This window comes from Puma concolor, chromosome A1, assembly GCF_028749965.1.
Source record: "Puma concolor isolate L17-30 chromosome A1, mPumCon1.1.hap2, whole genome shotgun sequence".
NCBI classification, from domain to species: Eukaryota; Metazoa; Chordata; class Mammalia; order Carnivora; family Felidae; genus Puma; species Puma concolor.
This window is the reverse complement of record NC_141667.1, coordinates 67,360,438-67,384,433: the sequence shown is the minus strand read 5'-3', so window position 1 is coordinate 67,384,433 and position 23,996 is coordinate 67,360,438. Positions and strand designations below refer to the sequence as shown.

General features: G+C 41.1%; 1 protein-coding gene across 2 annotated transcripts in view; it reads right to left on the bottom strand.

The window, feature by feature from the left end:
- MCC (MCC regulator of Wnt signaling pathway) overlaps positions 1-21,798 on the bottom strand; it is a 433,554-nt gene extending 411,756 nt beyond the window's left edge. The window contains exon 1 of one of the 2 annotated variants that reach the window (XM_086682183.1): positions 21,505-21,798. In XM_086682183.1, the coding sequence (XP_086538309.1) occupies positions 21,505-21,656 (152 nt within the window). In that variant the 5' untranslated portion in view covers positions 21,657-21,798. The remainder of the gene's footprint in view (positions 1-21,504) is intronic. The other variant, XM_086682115.1, reaches the window with a different exon arrangement.
- Positions 21,799-23,996: the final 2,198 nt, after the last annotated feature.

The following is a 23,996-nucleotide window of genomic DNA, read 5'->3' as shown; positions in this document are numbered from 1 at the left end:
CTAGTTGCGGACCATCCACGGAGCTGGGCCTCTGGCCTTCTGGAACTGTCCATGTGGGGATGTGACTGCAGGTGACCCAGCCATTCACCCACTTTCGACTTCTGGGCCTTGCCTCCTTTTAAAACACCTCACAGCTCTGATCTCAAATTTGGGCAGACTTGGGTTTTCCTGGCTGCTTGTCTCACAGTGTCCAGAGCAGTCCTCAGCAGAAACTGGGAAAAGCACTGCAGGCTGCAATCACTTCCTGAAGTCTCCAGAAAGTGGATTTCGCCTGAGTCAAAACAATATCTTTAACATATCTGGAAATAGCATTAACAGTGTTGGATAACTATCAGCACAGACTCTTTGCATTTACTCAATCCTGAGCCTAGGCGGTACACACAGAGTTAGATAAAGGGCAGTTACAGCAGATCTTCTTCTCTAGCAGCTCCAGAGTTGCTAGAGTTTTGAGAAACTTCTCAAAAAGAGTACTTTTTATGTTTATGGAAATAAATTGCTTATGCAAATAAAAATAAATGTACTGGTGGCCAGTTATACAAAAAATGTACCTTTTTGGTATAATTCTAAGCAAAAGGGGTTACATTGACTTCTTTCCACAAATATTTACTAAATACCTACAATGTGCCAGGTTACTGAGCTAGGACTGAGCATTCAGCGGTGAACAAAAACAGACACAGTCCCTGTTCTCTCGGAGCTCGTGGTTGAGAGGGCCAGAAAGACGTTAATCAAGAATTCCCACAAATAAACATATCATTACAAACTGAAATAAGTGCTCTGAAGGCAAAGAAGATGAGAGGCCCAAAGAAGGCTGAAAGACAGCACCTCAAGCTGAGCACCCAAGTTCAGGAATAGCTGGATATATCCAGCTGCATGGGAATCTGCTGGGAATTGAGACCAGAACACACTGGAGAAACTGACATTCAATAGGGTGGTTCGTGGACAGAGAGCCAGGAGGAGACAGAACAAGGTAAGGCAGAAGAGGAGGGAAGAGGTGGAACCTCTTAGGGCCTTCGTTGGCCAAGTTGAGGATTTTGCCTCATTTGGAGGGATTTAAGCTATACGGGGGGCTATACGAGCAGACTGGCATTTAAGGAAGAACTCTCTGGCTACAGTGTGGAGACTGGATTGGAGGAATTCCTAAGGAGACACAAGACATCAGCAAGTGGTATTTCAGTACTCTAAGTGAGAGAATTAGGGTGGTAGTAATAAAGACGGAAAATAATAGGACTTGGTGATGAAATGAATATGGGAGATGAAAAGGATGTCAAGAGTGATGCCAAGATTTCTTCCGGTTTGTGTATATAAGTGTACAGTGGTCTCATTCACTGAGACAGCAAAACTGGAAGGCTAGATTTTGTGGTGAGAGACCATGAACCCAATAGTGGATCTGTAGAATTCGAGATGTTTTAGAAATACCTGGTGGGAGATGATATACAGGCAGTTGAGATAGGCAGTTGAGTTCCTTGGTTATGTAGGTCTGAGACTCAGAAGGGAAGTCTGAGCTGGACATTTACTGGGGGAATCACTGGCATCTACAATGACAGCTGAAGCTGGAACAGGAGAGATGAGGCACAAATGCCTAGAGAAGTGTGACTCTTCAACCCTTGACTGCGGCCTCATGAGAGTCCCTAGAACAAAGGACCCAGCTACGCTGTGCTTGGATTCAAGACCCATGAAACTGAGATGATAAATATGTGTTGTTTTAAGCCACTGAGTTTTGGGGTAAGCAGCAAATAACTAAGACAGAAAGTAAAATTAAATTTCTATAGAGAGATAACTAGCATAATATATCAAGTTTTATATACACAACACACACACCATAGAATAATTAATTTAAAATGGTGATATATCTATATTTACATAGAAAGTTTATATGATATAGTTTATGAAAAAAACAGATTAAGAAATAGCATGCATAGTAAAATCTCACTTACATAAACACATGAGTGTTCTAGGATGCTTTGGGGTTTAAGTCAAAAAGACATAACTCACGCAGTCTTTAATAAAGAAATGTATTGAGGGGCGCCTGGGTGGCTCAGTCGGTTAAGCGTCCAACTTCGGCTCAGGTCATGATCTTACCGTTCATGAGTTCGAGTCCCGCACCAGGGTCTATGCTGACAGCTCAGAGCCTGGAGCCTGCTTCGGATTCTATGTCTCCCTCTCTGTCTCTGCCCCTCCCCCACTCACACTCTGTCTCTCTCTCTCAAAAATAAATAAACATTAAAATGTTTTTAAATAAAGAAATGTATTGGCTTATACAATAGGGAAGCTAGACTCAGGGTGGGTTTCAGTGGTTCAATCACAATCAAGGCTCTAGCTTTTTCTATGCTGTTCTCTCCTTTCAAAGTGTGGTTTTCATCCTAGTATTAACTTCCCTTTGGATTTGTGGGTGGCTGCTACCAACAATCAAGGGCACTTGTACCCTCTTCATGTCCATGTCCCACTTGGAAGGGAGGAGAAAAGGAGTTGCTTCCAGAAACTCTACCAGAAGGATGTGGAAAACTTTTCCAGAAATCTCCAGCAAACTTTCTAGAGACTCATTAGTCCAAGTCGCATCAGATGCCCAATCCTAACACAACTGTTGCCAAGAGGCTGGGATTACCTTAGATCAATCAGGCTTCCCCTTACATTTGGAAGTGGAACCCTGCAACACCAGGGTTTCTTCTAGGGGGAGTGGCTGCCTGAACTTCTATTTAGGGATCTGTTGGGAAGAAGAAAAGTGAGGATAGAAGGCATGGGGGCAGCTAATAATGGGCACTACATCACATTTGTGTGTGTATCTCTTTATGTGTTTACTATTTTGAGTGGATGAAATTAAGAATAATCTCATTTTCTTTTTATTTTTCCTTAGTGAATAAGTTTTTTTAATTTTTTTAATGTGTATTTATTTTTGAGACAGAGACAGAGCGTGAGCAGGGTAGGGGCAGAAAGAGAGGGAGACACAGAATCTGAAACAGGGTCCAGGCTCTGAGCTTTCAGCACAGAGCCCGATTCGGGGCTCGAACCCACGAACTATGAGATCAAGACCTGAGCCAAAGTCGGATGCTTAACCGAGCCACCCAGGTGCCCCTGAATTTTTTTTTTTTTCAGTTAGGCTCAGGGCATATGCAGCCCAATGTATTTAAACAATAATCTCCTTTCCATGAGCTGTTTATATGAGTTCTATGTTAAGCTTACGTGCTTATATTTTACTGGGGATGCAATCACAGGGAAGCAAGAGTGAGGGGAAAATTTCGGTAAGTGAGGAAACAAAGCTGGGAGAACCAACACATGAAGGTGCACAACCAAGTTGGCCATAGCTTTGAAACAGCTGGTTATTTGGTCTTACACAAAGTCTCCAGAGAGGCCAGAGAAAGCTACTGCTTTCAGAATAGTTTCTCGGGGAGAAGGAGGAGTAACTTATCAACTGGTTCCTCCCATCTCCTCTCTCTCATCATTGCTGCCCCTCAGGGTGTGACCTCCATAATACAGGGATGTGCACCTGACTCTTCCAGGCAGCACAGAGGAAGCCAGGGCCTCTGCATGGTGGTCTCCCCTCATGTCAGTGATGCAGAGGGCTCTTTGGTCTGGGGAGGGAGAAGGGAAGCAGGGAACAATGTGAGCAATCACTAGAGCCACCCTGGCTGAAGTAAAGAAAGGGGCCATGATCTAGAAGGGAAAATGAAGGTAAGTGGACATTCAGGGCCTTCTCCATATTCTTTGCAACAAACTCAGCCTTGACTAGAACATTATCCTCCTATAAAGCCCAATTGGTTGTTTTTCTCCTTTCTGGAAACTTCCTAAGCACATTGTACTTTTCCTTGTTTCTGGTCATGTATGTACTTACTACATAAGACCAAATACTCCTTAAGGGCAGGAATTATAACACACCCATCTTTGTATTCCTCCATGCATACAGCGGACATTCAATGAATGTCTAAAAATGAAAAAAATATATATATATATATACGTATATTATATATTATATATCATATATCATATATATTATATATATAATATATTTGAGAGAGAGAGAGAGCACAAATGGGGGAGAGGGGCAGAGAATCTTTTTTTTTTTAAAGCCTATTTATGTATTTTGAGAGAGAGTGCACATGTATGTGCACAAGGTTGAGGGGGCGGGCATCCAACTCACCAACCATGAGATCATGACCTGAGCCGAAATCAAGAGTTGTATGCTTAACTGACTGAGCCACCCAGGCACCCTAGAGAGAGAGGATCTTAAGCAGTCTCCACACTCAGCATGAGCCCGGCGCAGGACTCAATCCCACCACCCTGGGATCTGACCTGAGCCAAAATCAAGAGTCAGACGCTCAACCAACTGAGCCACCCAGGAGCCCCTAAAAATCAGTATTCTTAAATTCACTCTCCTATGCTAGTTCTCAGAGACTATGAGTACTGAAGAGTCACAAGGAAATCTAGAAAGTGACAAACCATTGTGAATAGTAATCATTCCTTTAAGGAAACCTGTGTTTTATATCAAAACAGGGAGGGGGCTGTAACAAATCAGCTTACAAGATCAAAAGACAAAATCTTCTGTGATTTTCTTATCCCATGTTATTTCACAGATGGTAACACTGGAAGCATGGAAGCATACAGTTAGGTTAACATGGGCATAGGAGCGTTTCTCTATTTTAGGAATGAAAAAAACCAAAATCCTATCTTGTGAGTGTGGCAGCAGCAACATATTTTTATCTTAAAGTAGTAATAACCCATCAGTTCATTCATTCAACATTGACTTAGCATCTATGTACATATGGCATCTATATACAAAGGGATGGCGTTGGGTGGTGTGAGAGATACAAAGGCTCGATTGCTACATTCATGAAGCTTACAATCTAGTAGGCAAGCAGAGTTAAATTGCAATTACTATAATACAAGTTAGGATTGGGCAAATTCCCTTATTTTTAGTCTATCATTACTTTAATGTTTATTTTTGAAAGAGAGAAACACAGAGTGCAAGTTAGGGGGTTGGGTTCAGAGACAGACAGACAGACAGACAGAATCCGAAGCAGGCTCCAGGCTCTGAGCTGTCAGCACGGAGCCCAATGTGGGGCTCAAACTCACAAACCATGAGATCATGACCTGAGCCGAAGACGGACGCTTAACCAACTGAGCCACCCAGGTGCCCCTCTATCATTATTTTAAAATGTTAGTTTACTGTGAATACCCAGTAACCAGAGAGGAATAGCCTAAGAAAAGTGAGCTATAAATATTAATTTGAAAATCTTCTCTTTCTAAACATTTATATACCCTGAAAGAGTCAGGATAGTACCATGTGGACAACTGTCCATCAACTTTTTAGTAGCTAGGAAACAAAAGTAAGAATAGGTTTTAGGTTCACTTCATCTCATAACCTGTACTTAGGGATGGACAAAAAAACCTAACCAACAGTTCATTTCTTTTGAAAATACTACTTACTAGATGGTATTAAAGGCTATTGGATGAAAACAGCTATTAATGTAGAGAAACTATGGATTCATCAGGGCTAGTTGATAAGCAAACACCAGTTGCCCAACAGAGACAAATTTAAGCAGCATGAATATGCTACCACTAAAATTCTATTAACTGGGACCTTTATCTACAAAATGAAGATGTTTCAGTCCTGGAAAAGATGTTAAAATTATTTTACAGAAGAAGAAACTGATTAGAAACTGATTGTGTGACTTGCCTAACATCTCATAACTAGTTAGAAGCAGGGGTGCTGAATTCCCATCACACTGGTATGTTAGATTAATGCAAGAATATGTATGGTAAAATGCGCATGATATGCATTTTCAAATATAAATTCCTCAGTTTCTTCTGAACTGGACAAATCCTGAAAAATCTTTTTCTAGGGGAGCCTGGGTGGCTCAGTCAGTTAAGCATCTGACTTCAGCTCAGGTCATGATCTCGCAGTTTGTGAGTTTGAGTCCCGCGTCAGGCTCTGTGCTGACAGCTCAGAGCCTGGAGCCTGCTTCGGATTCTGTGTCTTCTCCTGTCTCTGCCCCTCCCATGCTCATGCTCTGTCTCTGTCTCTCTCTCTCTTTCTGTCTCTCAATAATAAATAAACATTTAAAAAATTTTTTAATCTTTTTTCTAAAAAGTCTTAAGTGTTTAAAATTACTATTACCCAATGAACACTTTTATTTATTTATTTATTTAGTAAGTTTCTATTAAATGTTGGGCACTATGGTTACAAAGACAAAAAACAAGAAAAATACAGTCTCTGCCTTAAGCATGTTAAGTATCGAGAGGAAGGAAATGGAAACAGTGAAAATATGAAATGTGAGCAGTGCTGGCCTAGTAGTGTGTGTAAGATCCTGAGGCATCAGGGAACTCTCCAGAGAAAGAGCTACATAAAAACTGAGTCTAGAAAAAAATAAGAAGGTGCTCATTAAGTAGACAAGGAAGAGAGAAGGACACTTACAGAAGGAGCTGTGTGTGCTAAGCATGATCCTTGGAACAGCTGGGCAGGCATGCTGGAAGGTGGACTGTGGCAGGCCATGCTGAACAGAGATATAGTCACTGTGCCAGATGGCCAAGGGCCTTAAATTAAATACCCCTAGAAGGAGTCTGAACTCATCTATAAGGAATGGGCAACTGTTGAGGGATTTTAAGAAGGGCTTCCTGCTCAGTTATAGAAAAATGTTAGAGAAAAATGACTTTCGTGTCCATATAGAGAGGCCTGGACAGGCTGAGCCTACAGGTTAGAACACTAGGACAATAACTGTGATTAGGAATGAAGGAACTTGGGAACCAAGAAGGTGGAGGAGGATGAGTGGCACTGATGTCACTTTGAGTGGCATGTTGCTTATAATACATATAAAACTGCCAACACATTTTTTAGAAGAATAAATACTTTCCCAACAATATTCTCACATTGATTTTCATCCTATTTAATATCATGAAATAAACTCAGGTTAAGAATCTATAATACATAAAATTGTCATGGTGGGGCGCCTCGGTGGCGCAGTCGGTTAAGCGTCCGACTTCAGCCAGGTCACGATCTCGCGGTCCGTGAGTTCGAGCCCCGTGTCAGGCTCTGCGCTGATGGCTCAGAGCCTGGAGCCTGTTTCCGATTCTGTGTCTCCCTCTCTCTCTGCCCCTCCCCCGTTCATGCTCTGTCTCTCTCTATCCCAAAAATAAATAAACGTTGAAAAAAAAAAATTAAAAAAAAAAAATTGTCATGGTAATGCCATTACCTAAAGGCATTAGCCTCAAATGTAGAATGTTCTGTTAAGCTTGTTATTTCAAGGGCAGAAGTTCTAAATTTTTGTAAATAAGTGAAAAAATCTGACATTTTAAGGAAACGCAGCCACATTTTTACAAAAATACCGCCCTTTACCCCACCTATTTTCTTAATTCTTTCATCTGTATCATTCTTTCATATTTGCATACGCTGATGTTTTAAACAATAGACAACAGGTATAACCAAAGGCACTTGCCATTATGTTGAAGAGATGCTTAATTAACACCAAGTCTAAAATAAAATGTGTTTTCAAGTATTTTCTACATTTATATTAGCTGTTGCGAATGTAAAAATAATAATAGTAATGAACACAAAGTTGATCTATCTAGAATTTTTGGAGCACAAATTTCACAACTACATATTCAACTGAGGCTACACTTAAACTCAACTAACACCTGTCCCATCAGACAGACACATGTAACGCTTATTGGTCAATCCCAAAACGTGTTCCATTTACATTGTCACCTCATTAGGAATCCAAATGTTTGAAAAATGACTAGGTCCAGGATTCTTTACCCAGGCATGCTTACCCACCTTTTTTTCTCCCATCAGGTAAAGTCAGCAATAATCAATGGCATAAACTGAGTAATTACTCATTTGCATATTTAAACTGACATTTTGAAATGACAATGAGAAGCTGACAATTAACCGTTCTCTAAGGAAATGCCCTTTCTCTCCATATGGTTTCTACTCTGGGACTAACACTTCAAGGGGTTTTTCAATCTGCGGAACAACAGAAGAGTCTCCCCAGCTGAGACTCCCATGGAACTTCATTTAGCATGCAAATGTCTCACCTTCTGTACCAAGTATTTAAATGCCATTCCCACTTATGCTAAGAAGCCAGTTATAAAATGAAAATTCATCCTCACCATAGATCTTGGGTAAATTAAACAGTAAAGAAATTTAAAGCTTTGGGGAAAATACATTTTCTTGTGTTAGCCTGGCAGCATGTATGATGGAAAAGGCCCTCAAGTAGGGCCACAGATTCATCCTTCCCCCAGAGGCTTTGTTATCATAGCCCCTTGTCTTAAAATAGAGATGTGACTTCCTATTGCAAGGAATACATGAGATAAAGTGTGGACTAACTGATTATAAACTATAAAGTCTTCCATAAATGTATGCTATTATTTAATGTTTTATTTGTTTTTGAGACAGAGAGAGACAGAGCATGAACAGGGGAGGGGCAGAGAGAGAGGGAGACACAGAATCCGAAACAGGCTCCAGGCTCTGAGCTGTCAGCACAGAGCCCGACGCGGGGCTCGAACTCACGGACTGCGAGATCATGACCTGAGCCGAAGTCGGACGCTCAACCGACCGAGCCACCCAGGCGCCCCTGTTATTTAGACATTTACTAATATACTGACTGACCAAAATAAAAAGACTGTAAAATAAAAATGTGGGCTAGAGGAAAAAAACCAAAAATACCCTGGAAAGATAAAGTTGCTAAAAATGCATGTGAACAGATTTGATCTATAGATTCAATACAATCTCTATCAAAAATCCCAGCTGCTTGGGTTGAAGAAATTGACAAGCTGCTCCTAAAATTTGTGTGGGAACTCAAGGGCCTAAGAATAGCCAAACAATCCAGAAAAACAGAATAAACAGTTGGAAGGATTCAAACTTTCTGATTTCAGAACTTAATGACAGAGCAACTGTAACCAAGACAGTGTAGTACTGGTACAAGAATAGGTATCAATATCAATCAAAAAGAACTGAAAGTGCAGAAATAAACTGTTACATATATGCTCAATTGATTTTTGACAAAAGTGTCAAGAAAACGAGAAAAGAGTAGTCTTTTCAACAAATGGTGCTGGGACAGTTGGATATCCACATGCAAAAGAATGAACCTGGACATCTTTTCACACCACCTACAAATATTAACTCAAATGGATCATAGACCTAAATGTGGGAACTAAAACTATAAAACTCTTAGAAGAAAACATAGGTGACCTGGGATTGCAAAGTCTCCTTGGATATGTCACCAAAACCCAAGCAACAAAAGGTCACATAATGTATGATTCCATTTGTATGAAATGTCCATAGTAGGCAAATCTTTAGAGGCAGAAAGTAGATTAATGGTTGCTTAGGGCTGGGAAGATCGGGAGGAAGATGGAGGAATACTGCTAAACGATACAGGGCTTCTTTCGGAGTGATAAAAATGTTCTAAAATTGATTATGATGATGGTTGTATAACTATCAATATACCAAAAAACCACATTGAATTGTACACTTAAAAATTTTAATGTTTATTTATTTTGGACAGAGAGACAGACAGACAGACAGAGCATGAGTGGGGGAGGGGCAGAGAGAGAGGGAGACACAGAATCCAAGGCTCCGAGCTGTCAGCACAGAGCCCGATGCGGGGCTCAAACTCACGGACTGCGAGATCATGACCTGAGCTGAAGTCAGACGCTCAATGGATTGAGCCACCCAGGCGCCCCTTGAATTGTACACTTTAAATGGGCAAATTGTATAGCATGCAAGGTATAGCTCAATAAAGCTGTTAGAAAATATCTGAAAGACACACATGTGAAAAGCAGCACGGAATAGTGGTCAAAGCCCTCATTTGAGAACCAGAGATATCAGTTGAATTTCGGGTCTTGCTAGTGTGGAATCTTGAGCAAATAGCAATATATATCCCTGAGCCTGTTTTTCTCATCTTTAAATTGCATGTAATAATAATTCTTTTTTCAAAGGGGCTATTATGAATAGTAATTGAGGTCACATATACAAAGTGCTGATTTAGCGTACAGCCTAGCACATGGGAAGCACTCAATAATGTTAGCTGTTTAAAAAAAAAAAAAAAAAAAAGATATGTGGGCCTGTAGGTAGTAACTTAAAAATAGTAACATATTGTTGTAAATGTTATATAAAATTATTTATATGTAAACTTAATAAACAGAGTGCTTCCAAATAGGCAGGCCCACTTTAAGACACTCAAAAAGAAAAATCACAACTCCACCTCAGGTCTTTAGATAATCACAGAGACTGGACTTACTTTCCTACCTAAACAACTAGAAATCCAGACAAAATATAAGAAATAATAATTTCCAGACATTATATAACAGCACAAGACTACAATCCCTGAGTAAAGGTAAACCAGCAAGATGAGTCTACAATTATACCAACTTACTGCCTGGGGGCAATTTACAGGCTGCAGAACAGGAGAGGGAATCCATCACCCAGTGGTCCCACTGAGTTGAGAAGATAAAGAACAAAGTTCAGGAAATCCAAGGTGGATAGAACTTGTGGTACAGAGGGAAGATGAGGGAATGTCTCAGAAAGAGAGCTCCAGAGATCTGGAGAGGCCAAATTAACCCTAGACTAAAGGCTATTCTGATACTGCCTAACAAAGCTTAAAGGCAAGCTCCCAAAAGATCCAAAGTCAACAGCATGTCAGAACAAGGTAAAGGAACACAACAAAAGCCAGAACTCAATAAGTTATAATGTCCTATCTCCAACCAAAAATTATCAGGTATACAAAGAAACAGAAATATGTCCCATAGGCAGTAAAAAAATTAATCAATAGAAATAGACCCAGAGGGGCACTTGGGTGGCTTAGTCGGTTGAGCGTCTGACTTCAGCTCAGGTCATGATCTTGTGGTTCATGGGTTCAAGACCCACATGGGCTCACCGCTGTCAGCCTGTCAGCGCAGAGCCCACTTCAGATCCTCTGTCCCCCTCTCTCTGTCCCTCCCTGGCTTGTGCTCTCCCAAAGAATAAATAAATTATTTTTAAAAAGAAACAGACCCAGAAATGACAGAAATGATGGAATTAATAGATAAGGAAGTTAAAGTAGCTATTATAAATACTCTCCATATATTTATTTTTTTTTTAATTTTTTTTTCAACATTTATTTATTTTTGGGACAGAGAGAGACAGAGCATGAACGGGGGAGGGGCAGAGAGAGAGGGAGACACAGAATCGGAAATAGGCTCCAGGCTCTGAGCCATCAGCCCAGAGCCTGACGCGGGGCTCGAACTCACGGACCGCGAGATCGTGACCTGGCTGAAGTCGGTCGCTCAACCGACTGCGCCACCCAGGCGCCCCTCTCCATATATTTAAATGGGGCTCCTAGAAATGAAAAATACAATGAAATATGAATGGGATTAATAGCAGCTTAGACACTGCAGAAGAAAATATCAGAAAATTTGAAGATATAACAATAGACACTATCCGAAAGGAAACACAGAAAGAAAAAAGATAGGGGAAAAAATTAACAGAACCTCAATGAGAAGTGGGCAAATATCAAGCAATCTGATATGTGCATAATTGGAGTCCTAAAAAGAAATTAGAGAAGGGACAGAAAAAATGTTTGAAAAAAATAATGGCTGGTTAATTTCCAAGTTAGATGAAAATTAAATCTACAGACTCAAGAATTTCAACAAACCCCAAGCAAGAGAAAACACAGATGAGTGTTTTATCATCTCACTTTATAGGTAAGGAAACTAAGACAGAGGTAGGGACTCGTACCAAGTCACATAATTACTTAGTAGCAGAGCCTGGGGTGAACCCAACTTTCCTGACTCAGATCCAGGGCCCTTTCCACTATGTTGCAGAGGAATAACATCATCTGACTGACAATAAGTCACCTGGCTGCAGTATGCATAATCTGAGTGTGTGGAGGGTGGAGGGGGCAAGGGCAGAAGGAGGAGCCTGTTGTACTAATCTCAGTGTGAGATGGGTGATATTTTGTACCTAAGTAGGAAGGTGATGAAAAACTGTCACGGTGAAGCTATACATATATTTTTTATATATTTATTCTTGAGAGAGAGAGAGAAAGGGGAGGGGCAGAAAGAGAGGGAAAGAGAGAATCCCAAGGAGGCTCCACACTGTCAGCACAGAGCCCAATGCAGGACTCAAGCTCAAAAACTGTGAGATCATGACCTGAGCCTAAGTCAGACACTTAACCAACTGAACCACCCAGGTGCCCCCAAGAAGCTATATTTTATTTTTTTTTATTTATTTTTTTTATAATAATGACTTTTTTTAATTTTTTTTTTCAACGTTTATTTATTTTTGGGACAGAGAGAGACAGAGCATGAATGGGGGAGGGGCAGAGAGAGAGGGAGACACAGAATCGGAAACAGGCTCCAGGCTCTGAGTCATCAGCCCAGAGCCTGACGCGGGGCTCGAACTCACGGACCGCGAGATCGTGACCTGGCTGAAGTCGGACGCTTAACCGACTGCGCCACCCAGGCGCCCCGAGAAGCTATATTTTAAAAGCAGAATTGGTGGGTTAGTTGATGGACTGAATGTACTGATAGAAAAGAGAAGAATGCAGGATGACTTTATTTTCTGACTTGAGCAACTAGCAAGGGAAAAGACATTTACTGTAATCAAGAAAACGGAGGGAGGAAGAGTTGGGGAGGGGAGTCAGGAATTTTGTTTTGTACATGCTGAGTTTGAGATGTCTTCAGACATGTAAGTCAAATATGCAGTTACTGCATATTCCTGTCTTAAATTCAAGGAAGAGGTTGTGGCCAGTGATATGGAAAGATCATAAATGTGGTAGACAAATGACTCAAGTTTGGGAAGTTCTAGGTGACATGATTCTTAAGAATCTTTACATGTGAAAAAATTGTGATTCAGGAAATACTGCGTATCAGAGTTGGTTCTTCTGGATGACTGGGTACAAAATTTGTCCCACTCAAAATTTTCTCCCTCATATAATGGATTTCCTTTTTTCCCTCACTTAGGTTCAGTTTGTGCCTTTCCGAGTGACGTTATGGTTTGATTATAGTTTTGAAGCTTTCAATATTATTCAGTTTCTTCAAAGTTTGGCTTTGGTTATACTGTTCTTTGAATATCACCAAAGACTCTCTTTTTAAAATTGTGGGAGCGGGTCACCTGGTGGAGCGTCTGACTTGATATGGGCTCAGGTCAGAATCTCACGGTTGTGGGATCAAGCCCTGCCTCAGGCTACCTGCTAAGCTTGGAGTCTGCTTGGGATTCTCTCCCTCTCCCTATCTCTTCCCCTGCCCCGCCTACTTGGCGCTCGCTCCCTCTCTCTCTCTCTCTCTCTCTCTCTCTCTCTCTCTCAAAATAAATAAATAAATAAAACTTTTAAAAAATTGTGTTCCAGAGTTATCACCTTTAAGAATAATCCTTATGTCATGGGATCTACCTGGCCATGACATAAGGAATCTAGAAGGCATAGTCTTTCTACTCCATTTACCTTCTGTTTAAGTGTCTCCTGTAACTTTTAAAGCCAAATGACTCCTCTCTACCCTCCCTAAACCATATTTCTGCTAACTGTCCGGGGGAAGAATAATAGAGTCTGTTTAATTTGCAAGTCTGTGGTTCTTCAAACATTACAGTAGTCTCCATTTGACCTGAAAACCTCTTGTTGTAGTTGCTGTTATTGTTCATAGAAGATGAAGCAAAATGTTTGCAAAGCAATTCTAGTTCATACATTTCACTGATAATTCCACTTTTGACTCATTCTTTAGTAATACAGTACATGGAACCATGAAGGTGTTTATTCTAGCATTATATAAAATACTGTATTTCAAACTTCTAAGATGCACAGTTTAATATTGTGAAATCTGAATGTTTCTTATAATTCTGTTGGCCTGGCGCTGACACAGTTATGATTGCTTGTGTAGTGTGAATCATGTTGTTATTCCCGGTAACATGACTAGCATAAGTCAATAAGAATTCTTAAGGAAGCATAACTCTCATGCTTCCTTAAGAATTCAAGTCCTGGCTACTTCCATTGACACCTTCTGGTAAGTCCAGAAATACCAATGTCAGTAATTGCAAAAAGGTGTCAGCATCTTTTTTTTTTTAATGTTTATTTTTGAGAAAGAGAAAGAGTGTGAGCAGGCGAGGGGCAGAGAGAGAGGGAGACACAGAATCAGAAGCAGGCTCCAGGCTTTGAGGTGTCAGCACAGGCCCAATGTGGGGCTCAAACTCATGACCAACGAGATCATGACCTGAGCCAAAGTCGGACACTTAACTGACTGAGCCATCCAGGTGCCCCAAAAGGTGTCAGCATCTTAAATGACAATCCTGTAGCAAACAGTGGGGCCTCCTTTAAAGAAATGCTGCATCCCTGAATGTTTTGATGCCACTGAGGCTGATACTGGATATTAAAACCCAACATCAATACTCTGAACCAAAAAGTGATTTGGAAGACTTGCATTTTAATTGTGAAGAAGTTTTAGGATCATTTTGAACAATATGATAGCCTATTCTCCTTTTTTTATGTATGCACAACAGTAAAATATAAAATCTATGACTAAAGAAGTTTAAGGCAGAACTTCCAATATAAATAAAATTAAAAATCTATTCAATGATCTGTATCTTATCATAGTGTGACTGATACAGAAAACAATGTGTGTTCCAACCTGTAGCATCTTAGATTTAACAAAATTCCAAAGCAAATAACTGGAAACAATCTAAATGTCCAACAATTGAAGGATAATCAAATAAATTGAATAAATAAATAATGGGATATTATCATTACAAATCACATTTTCCAATCTTTTTTATTTTGATGACAGCGTCATTGAGATATAATCCACTTACCATAAAATTCACCCATGTAAAGTGTACAATCCAATCGTTTTTAGTATATTCATAGAATTGTGGAACTATCACTACAACCAACTTCAGAAGATTTTCATCATTTCAAAAAGAAATCCTGCACTCTTTAGCTATCGTCCTCCCCCAGCCCTAAAGCAATCACTAATCTACTTTCTGTCTCTATAAATGTGTATATTCTGGACATTTCATATAAATGGAATCATATATTATATGGTCTTTGGGAATGGACCCTTTCACTTAGCATAACACTTTCAAAGTTCATCCATGTTGGGGCACCATGATGGCTCAGTCGGTTAAGCATCCGACTTCAGCTCAGGTCGTGCTCTTGCAGTCTGTGAGTTTGAGCCCCACATCAGGCTCTGTGCTGATAGCTCAGAGCCTGGAACCTGCTTCAGATTCTGTGTCTCCCTCTCTCTCTGCCCCTCCCCAGTTCACCCTCTGTCTCTCCCTTTCTCTCTCAAAAATAAATTTTAAAAAAATTTAGAAAAAAGGTTCATCCATGTTGTAGCAGGTGTCAGTAGTTCATTCCTTTTTATGACGGTGTAATATTCCACTGTATGGATAGATCACATCTTGCCTGTTCATTCATCAGTTGATAGGCATTTGGGTTGATTACATCTTTTGACTATTATAAATAATGTGTCTGTGAACATTCATGCATAAGTTTGTGTGAGGACATATGTCTTCAGTTCTCTTGCATACATACCTAGGAGTAGAATTGCTGGAATATATATATGGGAATTCTATGTTTAAGTTTATGAGGAACTACTAGACTATTTTCCAAAGTGACTGCACCTTTTTACATTCCTACCAACAGTGTATGAGCATTCTGGTTTCTCCACATCCTTGCTAACACATGTTATTATCTGACTTTTTGATATGGCCATCCTACTGGATACAGAGTAGTGACTCATTGTAGCTTTGATTTGCATTTCCCAAGTGACTAATGATGTTGAGCACCTTTTCATGTGTTTATTGGCCATCTGCATATCTTCTTTGGAGAAAAGTCTATTCAGACCCTTTGTCCATTTTTAATTGGGTTATTTATCTTTTTATTATTGAGTTATAAGAGTTCTTTATATAATCTATATACAAATTCCTTGCCAAATATATGATTTGTAAATATTTTCTCCCATTCCTTGGGTTATCTTTCACTTTTCTGAGAGTGCCTTGTAAAGCCCCAGTTTTAAAAATTTTAATTAACCCCAATTTATCTATTTTTTCTTTTGTAGCCTGTGTTTTGGTGTCATATATAAGAATCCATTACCAAATCCAAGGTGACAAAGATTTTGTTCTATGTTTTCTTCAAAGAGTTTAATGGTTTTAGCTCTTAGCATTTAAGTTTTTGATCCATTTTGAGTTCATTTTTGCATGTGAGGTATGTGAGGACTATATACATTTTGTATATGAGGAATATATACACTTTTGTATGGGAAGAAAGTGTCCAAGCTCATTCTTTCACATATGGCTACCAGTTGCCCCAGCACCATTTGTCAAAAAGTCTATTCTTTCCCTATTTCACCCCTGAATTTGAAACCCTTATCCTCACACTTCTGTTAAAAATAAATTCACTATAGTGGGGTGCCTGGGTGGCCCAATTGGTTAGGCATCCAACTCTTGATCTCAGCTCAAGTCTTGATCTCAGGGTCATGAGTTCAAGCCCCACATTCAGCTCTATGCTGGACATGGAGTCTACTTTAAAAAAATAAAATAAAATAAAAGTAAATTCACTATAGACACATAGTTTGTTTCTGGACTCCCAGTTCTATTTCATTGATCTATAGGTTTATCCTTTTGCTACTACCACACTGTCTTGATTATTGTTGCTTTGCAGTAAGTTTTGAAATTGAGAAGTGTGAATCCTCCACCTTGGTTCTTCTTTTTCAAGGTTGTTTTGACTATTCTGGGTCACTTGAATTTCCATATGAATTTTAGGATCAAATTGTCAATTTCTGCATAAAATGGCAGCTTGGATTTTGAAAACGGTTGCATTAAATCTGTAGATCAGCTTGGGGAAGCACTGACATCATAACAATATTAAATCTTCCTATCTGTGAACATGGGATGTCTTTCCTTTTATCCAATCCTTTTTAATGTACTAGAGGAATAATATGATGTAGCTATGTCACCAGGAAAATAGAAATGATATTCCTTGTTTATGGGATAATGGATAATTTTTATTTTATTTTTAAACATTTCTGTATTTTTCCATTTGTCAACAAAGAATATCTTTTATATAACCAGAAAAAAGTTATTTTTAAAGGAAAATATTCTTTAATAAAATACACTTACATTTAAAGTACTTTATAAACATGGAATATGCTTGGAAATGAAAATGCTTGGAAGATTTTTCAAAATTCATGAACATACCAATCTTTATTCTTGGTCATTTCTTCATCAGAATTTACTGATTGTATGCTGTATGGCAAATACTGCACTAGATCCTGAGTGTACTGGTTTTTTTTTCAAAGTTTATTTATTTTTGAGAGAGAGAGAGAGAGACGGAGCATGAGTGGGATGGGGCAGAGAGAGAGAGAGAGAGAGACACAGAATCTGAAGCAGGCTCCAGGCTCTGAGCTGTCAGCAAAGAGCCTGACATGGGGCTTGAACCCACGAACTGTAAGATCATGACCTGAGCTGAAGTCGGACACTCAACCGACTGAGCCACCCAGGCACCCCCTGAGTGTACTGTTTAAACAAAATAAGCATAATTCCTACCCTCATGAAGCTACAACTAGTGGGAGACTGACAATGAACAGGCAAACAAGGTAGGAAATAGAAATGCAATTACAAGTTGTAAAGAGTACTTTGGAAGAAAGCCCTTGGTACTATGACAGAGGATATTGGTGGGGAAGAGCTAACCTTTGATACAGTGGTCAGGAAAGCTCTCTCTAAGACACCAACATTTCAGCTGAGGCTTGGCAACTAGATACAAAGGTAAATGGTGGTTTTTAATATTTGTCAAATGTTCAAATGGTTTCTTAAAACTTAAAGGTAAAAATAAGAAGCTTTACAATTCCAAAGGGAAATTAATCTCAACAAATAGAGTAACCCCACCACCTCCTATACCACGATAAATAGGGTCCAAAAAATTCAATACCATAAAATGTGGGATTAAGTCATCGTAGTTAATGAAATGACACTATACAGTCCCAATCCTACCCTGTCCAAGCTGCAATTTGGCTCCACCTAACAGTAGTTGTCAGTTCCAGCTTAACTATCCATGGGGATTATTCTGGGTCCTGGTGGCAGGCTGGAAGTTCCTGGGCAGAGGCAGCAATTCCAGGAATCTCCAGTTAGCTGGTGCCTTTTTTGTCAGCCTGCTAAGGAAGCTTGGGCCAAGAGAATATTGAAGATTCAAAGCCCTACCCTTTACTTCCCTCTTCCTGAGGTGGTGTGCCCTGACATTTCCCCTCCTGGTCTCAATCTATCTTCCACTAGCCTTCCTCTAAACATGAGACCTCCAGCCCACTTCTGTTTGAGAATGAGAGTTAAGCAAAGGACCAAAGCCAATATAGTTGAATGAGGGTTACCATGGAAGTTTTATTATATGTTTTGGTTGCTTCTTGCCTACTCAATATCCATTTCCTGCTCTTAGTAACAGAACTCAGATTTTGTTTAGGAGGCAATGTGACTAATCAAATTAGATGCTTCCTTGAACTCTACTGAAAGTCACCATGGTAAGGTGATATAGTTTGACCAATAAGATTTCAATTAAGGGATTTGAGAAAGCTCTGCCTTAATGATATATGCTCTACTCATTTCATCTTCCTTTTGTACCTTCCTGCCTGGAACCTGGACATGAGGCTGGAGACAGGGCAATCATTTTTTAAGACTATGAGATAACCATGAGGATGAATATTTTATATCAAGAAAGCGATGTAGAGAGATAGAAGGAAGCTGGGCATTAATGCCATTGTGGAATGGCTGTCCCAGCCTGAATGAACCACCTCCAGACCTCTAGGTAAGAAAGTCTGTACTTATTTGACTGTAGTTCGTTTTCTTTTTTTTTTTCTTTTTTTTTTCAACGTTTATTTATTTTTGGGACAGAGAGAGACAGAGCATGAACGGGGGAGGGGCAGAGAGAGAGGGAGACACAGAATCGGAAACAGGCTCCAGGCTCTGAGCCATCAGCCCAGAGCCCGACGCGGGGCTCGAACTCATGGACCGCGAGATCGTGACCTGGCTGAAGTCGGACGCTTAACCGACTGCGCCACCCAGGCGCCCCTATAGTTCGTTTTCCATTATATACAGCCAACTGAAATCCTAACAGATACAGTGGTGTACTACGAACATAAACTTAACATCTTTTAAAGAATCCAAGATTTTTAAGGTCTTAATGTAGAAAGTCCAACTCTCATGTTTATAAAAGAGAAAATTCACAGCATTCCACTCCTTATCACCTACTGTTGAGTGGTCAGTAAAGGTCATTAAACAAAGGGAGCACAAAGGAGCAACTTCAGAGAGGGGGTCATTTAATGCCACCTAACTTCATTAACCCCATTTCCCATGCCACATCAAATAAACATATATTCCAGGTAAAACTGTGCTTGCTATGTAAACATACTTCTAGAGAAGGTTCTTGGTGCCTCGTTTCAATGAGATTGCCATCCCTGAACTCCTCTTAAATGGGAATTTTGTCATAGCATAAAATAACTTCAAGAGTAACTCTGCCCACAGGCAAAATTATGGCTTAGGGTTCATTATTGCACACACCTTTCATCTTTCAAGCAGATATATTAAAATGATATGACTCAAGGAATGATACAGTTTTTTCCACTTTTGCCTTAGTAGGTTTCTACTTTAATATGAAATCTCCTCTTTACTACCCCCTTACATACAATGCCTCATCCTCCAAAACAAAATCCTCAAATTATGCCTCCAGAATTCATTATCTTTTGGGGTAGAGACAGCCACCATTTAAAATAATATGAACAGGGGCACCTGGGTGGCTCAGTCGGTTAAGCGACCGACTTCGGCTTAGGTCATGAACTCACAGTGTGTGGGTTCAAGCCCTGCATTGGGCTCTGTGCTGACAGCTCAGAGCCTGGAGCCTGCTTCAGATTCTGTGTCTCCCTTTCTCTCTGTACCCCACCCCCCTCAAAATCAAACATTAAAATTTTTTTTTTACATGAACATTTGTACAAAAAGCGTAGTTCAGATAAAGCAACATACTAATAGGCCAAATCAAAGGAAGGGAAGGAGAGAATTCTACTAGTGTTCTACATACACCCTTGCCCATGTGAAATTAAACTCTTTGTGCATCCTAATGTGAAGAATGTAGACTGTTTTTTATTATTGTAAATAACACAATGGCCATTCGAGTAGGAAATTCAAGTAGGCTTTTCAAGTAGGAAAAAAATCTACACTATATGATGAAATTTTTTATCACAGAACCAAAACAGGGAAAGACTTCCAGATGAAAATCTATGTGGGGTTAACTGCAATTACATTTTTTCCCCCATTTCAGAATAGAATTACTCCACAAAGTTTTCTGGTATCTTTCTCAATGGTTCCTAATGAAACTCTAGAAAAGTAATAAAATTCAGCCAAGAATTATCATAATTGAATGGAGTCCCAAATAAACTATGTTTTTAATTGCCAAAATCTTACATGTCAAATTACCTGATTCAGAGATCTTATAAAAATTGGGGGGTGGGGGTGGAAATTCCCCACTCTTTTTTTCTCTAAGTAGGCAAGGATAATCAGCAGGAGGCAGCCGGGCTTTTTAGAGATCTTTACTATTACCAAGACAAAGGCTAAACTAACATGTCATATACAACTTAGGTGGACTTCTTCCTAGAAGGCAATTCAAATTTCAGCATGAAAGGTCTTCAGTGCCTTATGTCAACCTTTCAAAGAAGCATACCACAAGACATTACACTGCCTTCTTCACCATCATTGTATGATAAGTGATAAAAAAAAATGTGGGCAGAAGTAATCATTTCGCCAAGCCCTGCGGCTTGAAGCCTCAACACAGCTTCTATACGGAATCTAGAAGCAAACACAGGGAGGGTTATGAGTGGTCACTCAGAGGTGTCCTGACACCCCACTCACCTGGTTAGCTTCTGGAGCTGAGGTACGGAGTCGGGTCTATATTACAGACTCACCTCTAAACCCCCAATTTGTGCCTACGCACTTGGTTCCCCTCAGGCTAACAGGTTTAAATCAGTACTGGGTGGCAAGCTATGTCCATTCTGTGGGTTCCCCAGTTTGGAACACAGAGGCTCTGCAGCACCTGAAAGTTCTTCGCAGCTTGTTTTCACGTCCAAAGCTGTCATTGGGAGCACATCCCTATCCTGGTCTGGCCCCAGGGCTGTCCACTGAGGAGCCGGACTGATCGCTCCCTGGTGCCAAAGCATCTTGACACCCAGGAGCCCGAGACTGCCGAGCAACCCCTCTGACCTGGGACAAGCGGCCAGAACTCCTCTCCCCACAGGCACGAACGCTCCACGACCCGGGAAGGACTTGCATCCTAAAGAGATGTCTCCCGACGCCCAGACAAAGACAGCGCTGGGAAAAGTTGGACCAACTAGCACCACCAGAAGGCGAGCGGATCAGCCCCTAGGCTTCAGTGGCCGAGCCAGCGATGCGCTCTCAGAGTCGCCGCCAACTTTCCCCGTGAGCTTCTGAGCAACTTGCTGGAAGTTGGGGAGAGGGGGCAGAGGAAGGGTCGGAGAGGCTGGTCGCGCGCCCCAGCCCGTTCCGCGTACCTCCCCGAGTACCTGCTAATGTATCCGTCGCCGTCGCCGTCGCAAGTCTGGAAGAGGCGCCGCATCCGCTCCTCCTCGCCAGTGCTGGATGTGTCGCTGCTGCTGCTGCCGCCGCCTCCGCCGCTGCTGCCACCGCCGCTGGCGCTCCCCGCCGCCGCCATCATGCGCCCGCTGCCTGCTCGGGAAGAGGAGGACGCGCGGCCGCGGGAGGAATCCGCGAGGCGCAAAAGCGGCTCGCAGCCCCGAACCTGCCTGACAACGGAGCATGCCCAGTGGCCGCCGGGGCGCTCCCGGCGCGGGATTCCAGCTCTCCGGGTTTTGCCCGGGCTGGAAAGATGGGCGCCCTGCAATCGCGGGAGTAGGCACCTCAGAGGAGAGGGAGGAGGGGAAGGTGGATCGTGGAGTCGGGGAGCCAGGGATGGCGAGGGGACGCGAGGGGACGCGAGGGGGGACAGAGTACACAGGAGGTCTCCTGGAAGGGTGTCAACTCCGTGCATCCAACCTCGACGCGGGCCCTTGACACTTGGGGACTCCAGCAGAAGGGAGTGTGCTCCCGGCGGAACTCCTCCAACCGCCCAGAGTCGTGGATTTCTTTTCAGGAAAAAGATAAACACTCCCGTTTTGCCAACTCAGAGCGGTTCTTCTAGTCCCAGGCTGCAAGACTGCGCTGGATTCTGAACCCATAGCCCCAGATGAGACCCTTTAATGTCTACGGTTTTGTGCATTTTTAACACCTGTCAAGAAATCTGACCCTCCTTAACTCCGGCTGATCGTCAACACTATACTGGAAATAATCTGCTCTCCTGTGTGGCATTGTGAACGTTTGGTCCATTTCTGGAAACAGCTCCTGACCTGACGTCACTAGAATTTGCCCCAACAGTTTTAATAACATCAAGAGCGAACATAATAGATGGTCTCATTTGACCCACACTACACACCTGAAAGATATCTCTTTATTATCAACCCTGTGTTTTAGGAGGTAGGTAACTACTTCATATAGTATCTTGATTACAAAATAAGATAGTATATTTTGATACCTACTAAGCACTTAATAACTGTTAGCTCTCATTATCCCCAATTTACAGATAAGAAAACCAAGGCACCCAGACTTGCTTTAAGGTTCCAGGCTTAGTAAGTGTCAGGGCAGAGGCAAGCCCAGGCAGGCAGTCTAACTCCAGAGCAGGAGGCCTTAAACACGACAGTATCCTTCCACCACAGCAGAAAAGGAACCACAATGAACCAATTTGTGGTTTAGGGAATGACTCATTATTCTGTCCCAGACTTTCTGCCAGAGGTCTGAGAATTCCTGTGGTAGTTTTAAAACACATCTGCAGATTCTTTGGTGCACCTCTCATCAGGAGGTGGAGACTGTTTGCCTTCCCTTGAACCTGAGTGGGCCTTTGTGATTCTCTTGACTTCTGAGGCTGGTTTAGAAAAGACACTACAGATTCCATTTGGCTCCCTCACTTGGGACAGGGACCTTGGAAGCCCTGAACTGCCCTGAAAGAAATTTGTCCACACTAAGCTTCCATGCTGGAGAGACCGTGTAAAGACAGAAAGAGATGTCCAAGGACCCTAGGACGTTCCAGTCTTCTCAGCCCAGGTGCCAGACACAAGTGAATGAGAGAGCCTTCAGATGATGCTAGACCTAGACACTGAAACTGCATTAGAGACCCTGAGCAAACACTGTCCAACTGAGCCCTGACAACCCCCAGAGATAAGATGGCAATAATTAAAGGATTGTTGTGGTTTTAAGCCACTAAGTTTTAAGGTCATTTGTCATGCAGCAATAGAACCAGAAGATATCCATATGTCTTGGAATTGTCTGGCCAGGTCAGAAGGAAACTGTTTTTGCTCTCTTTTCACCCTTCTGTGCCCCATCCACTCCATCCGACTTCAGTTCTTTTTAATTCTGTTAAGTTCCCAGGACTTCAGGGCACTTATAATTTGTACATTGAATAAAATGTCATCTTAGAAAAATTCTGTCAGTATATCCAACAGTATTTGCTAAAAGATGCTACTCTCAACACAAATACTCCTGTCTACAATAGAGCAAGGACCAGTGTTCAAGTTTCTAAAAAATAAATGAATATTTAGAATCTTTTTCTCATTTTTCACAGAATAAAACTTTTATTACTGTCTGAGAATACAGCCAGACAGGAGTTGTTACCCTCAAATCCTCCTAGACAATTGATGGTTTGGGGGCAAAAAAAAAAAAAAAAAAAACAAAGAAAAGAAAAAAAAAAGGGCATTTTTCTAAATACACATGTATGGAGGGTCTGGAAACCAAAGGATTTTCCAGGATTTGAGTAGATCTCTTTATAACCACACTTCATTTTTACAGAAAGTAGAGTGTAAACCTCAACCAATTATATTTCAAAGCAAAGAATGTTTTTCTCCTGGGAGAATATGTGCATGACAGCTCTGGAGGTTTAAATTTAAACCATCTTGAATTAAATCTGAACATACAAAAAAGTGGATCTTGACAAATTTCTTAAGCAACA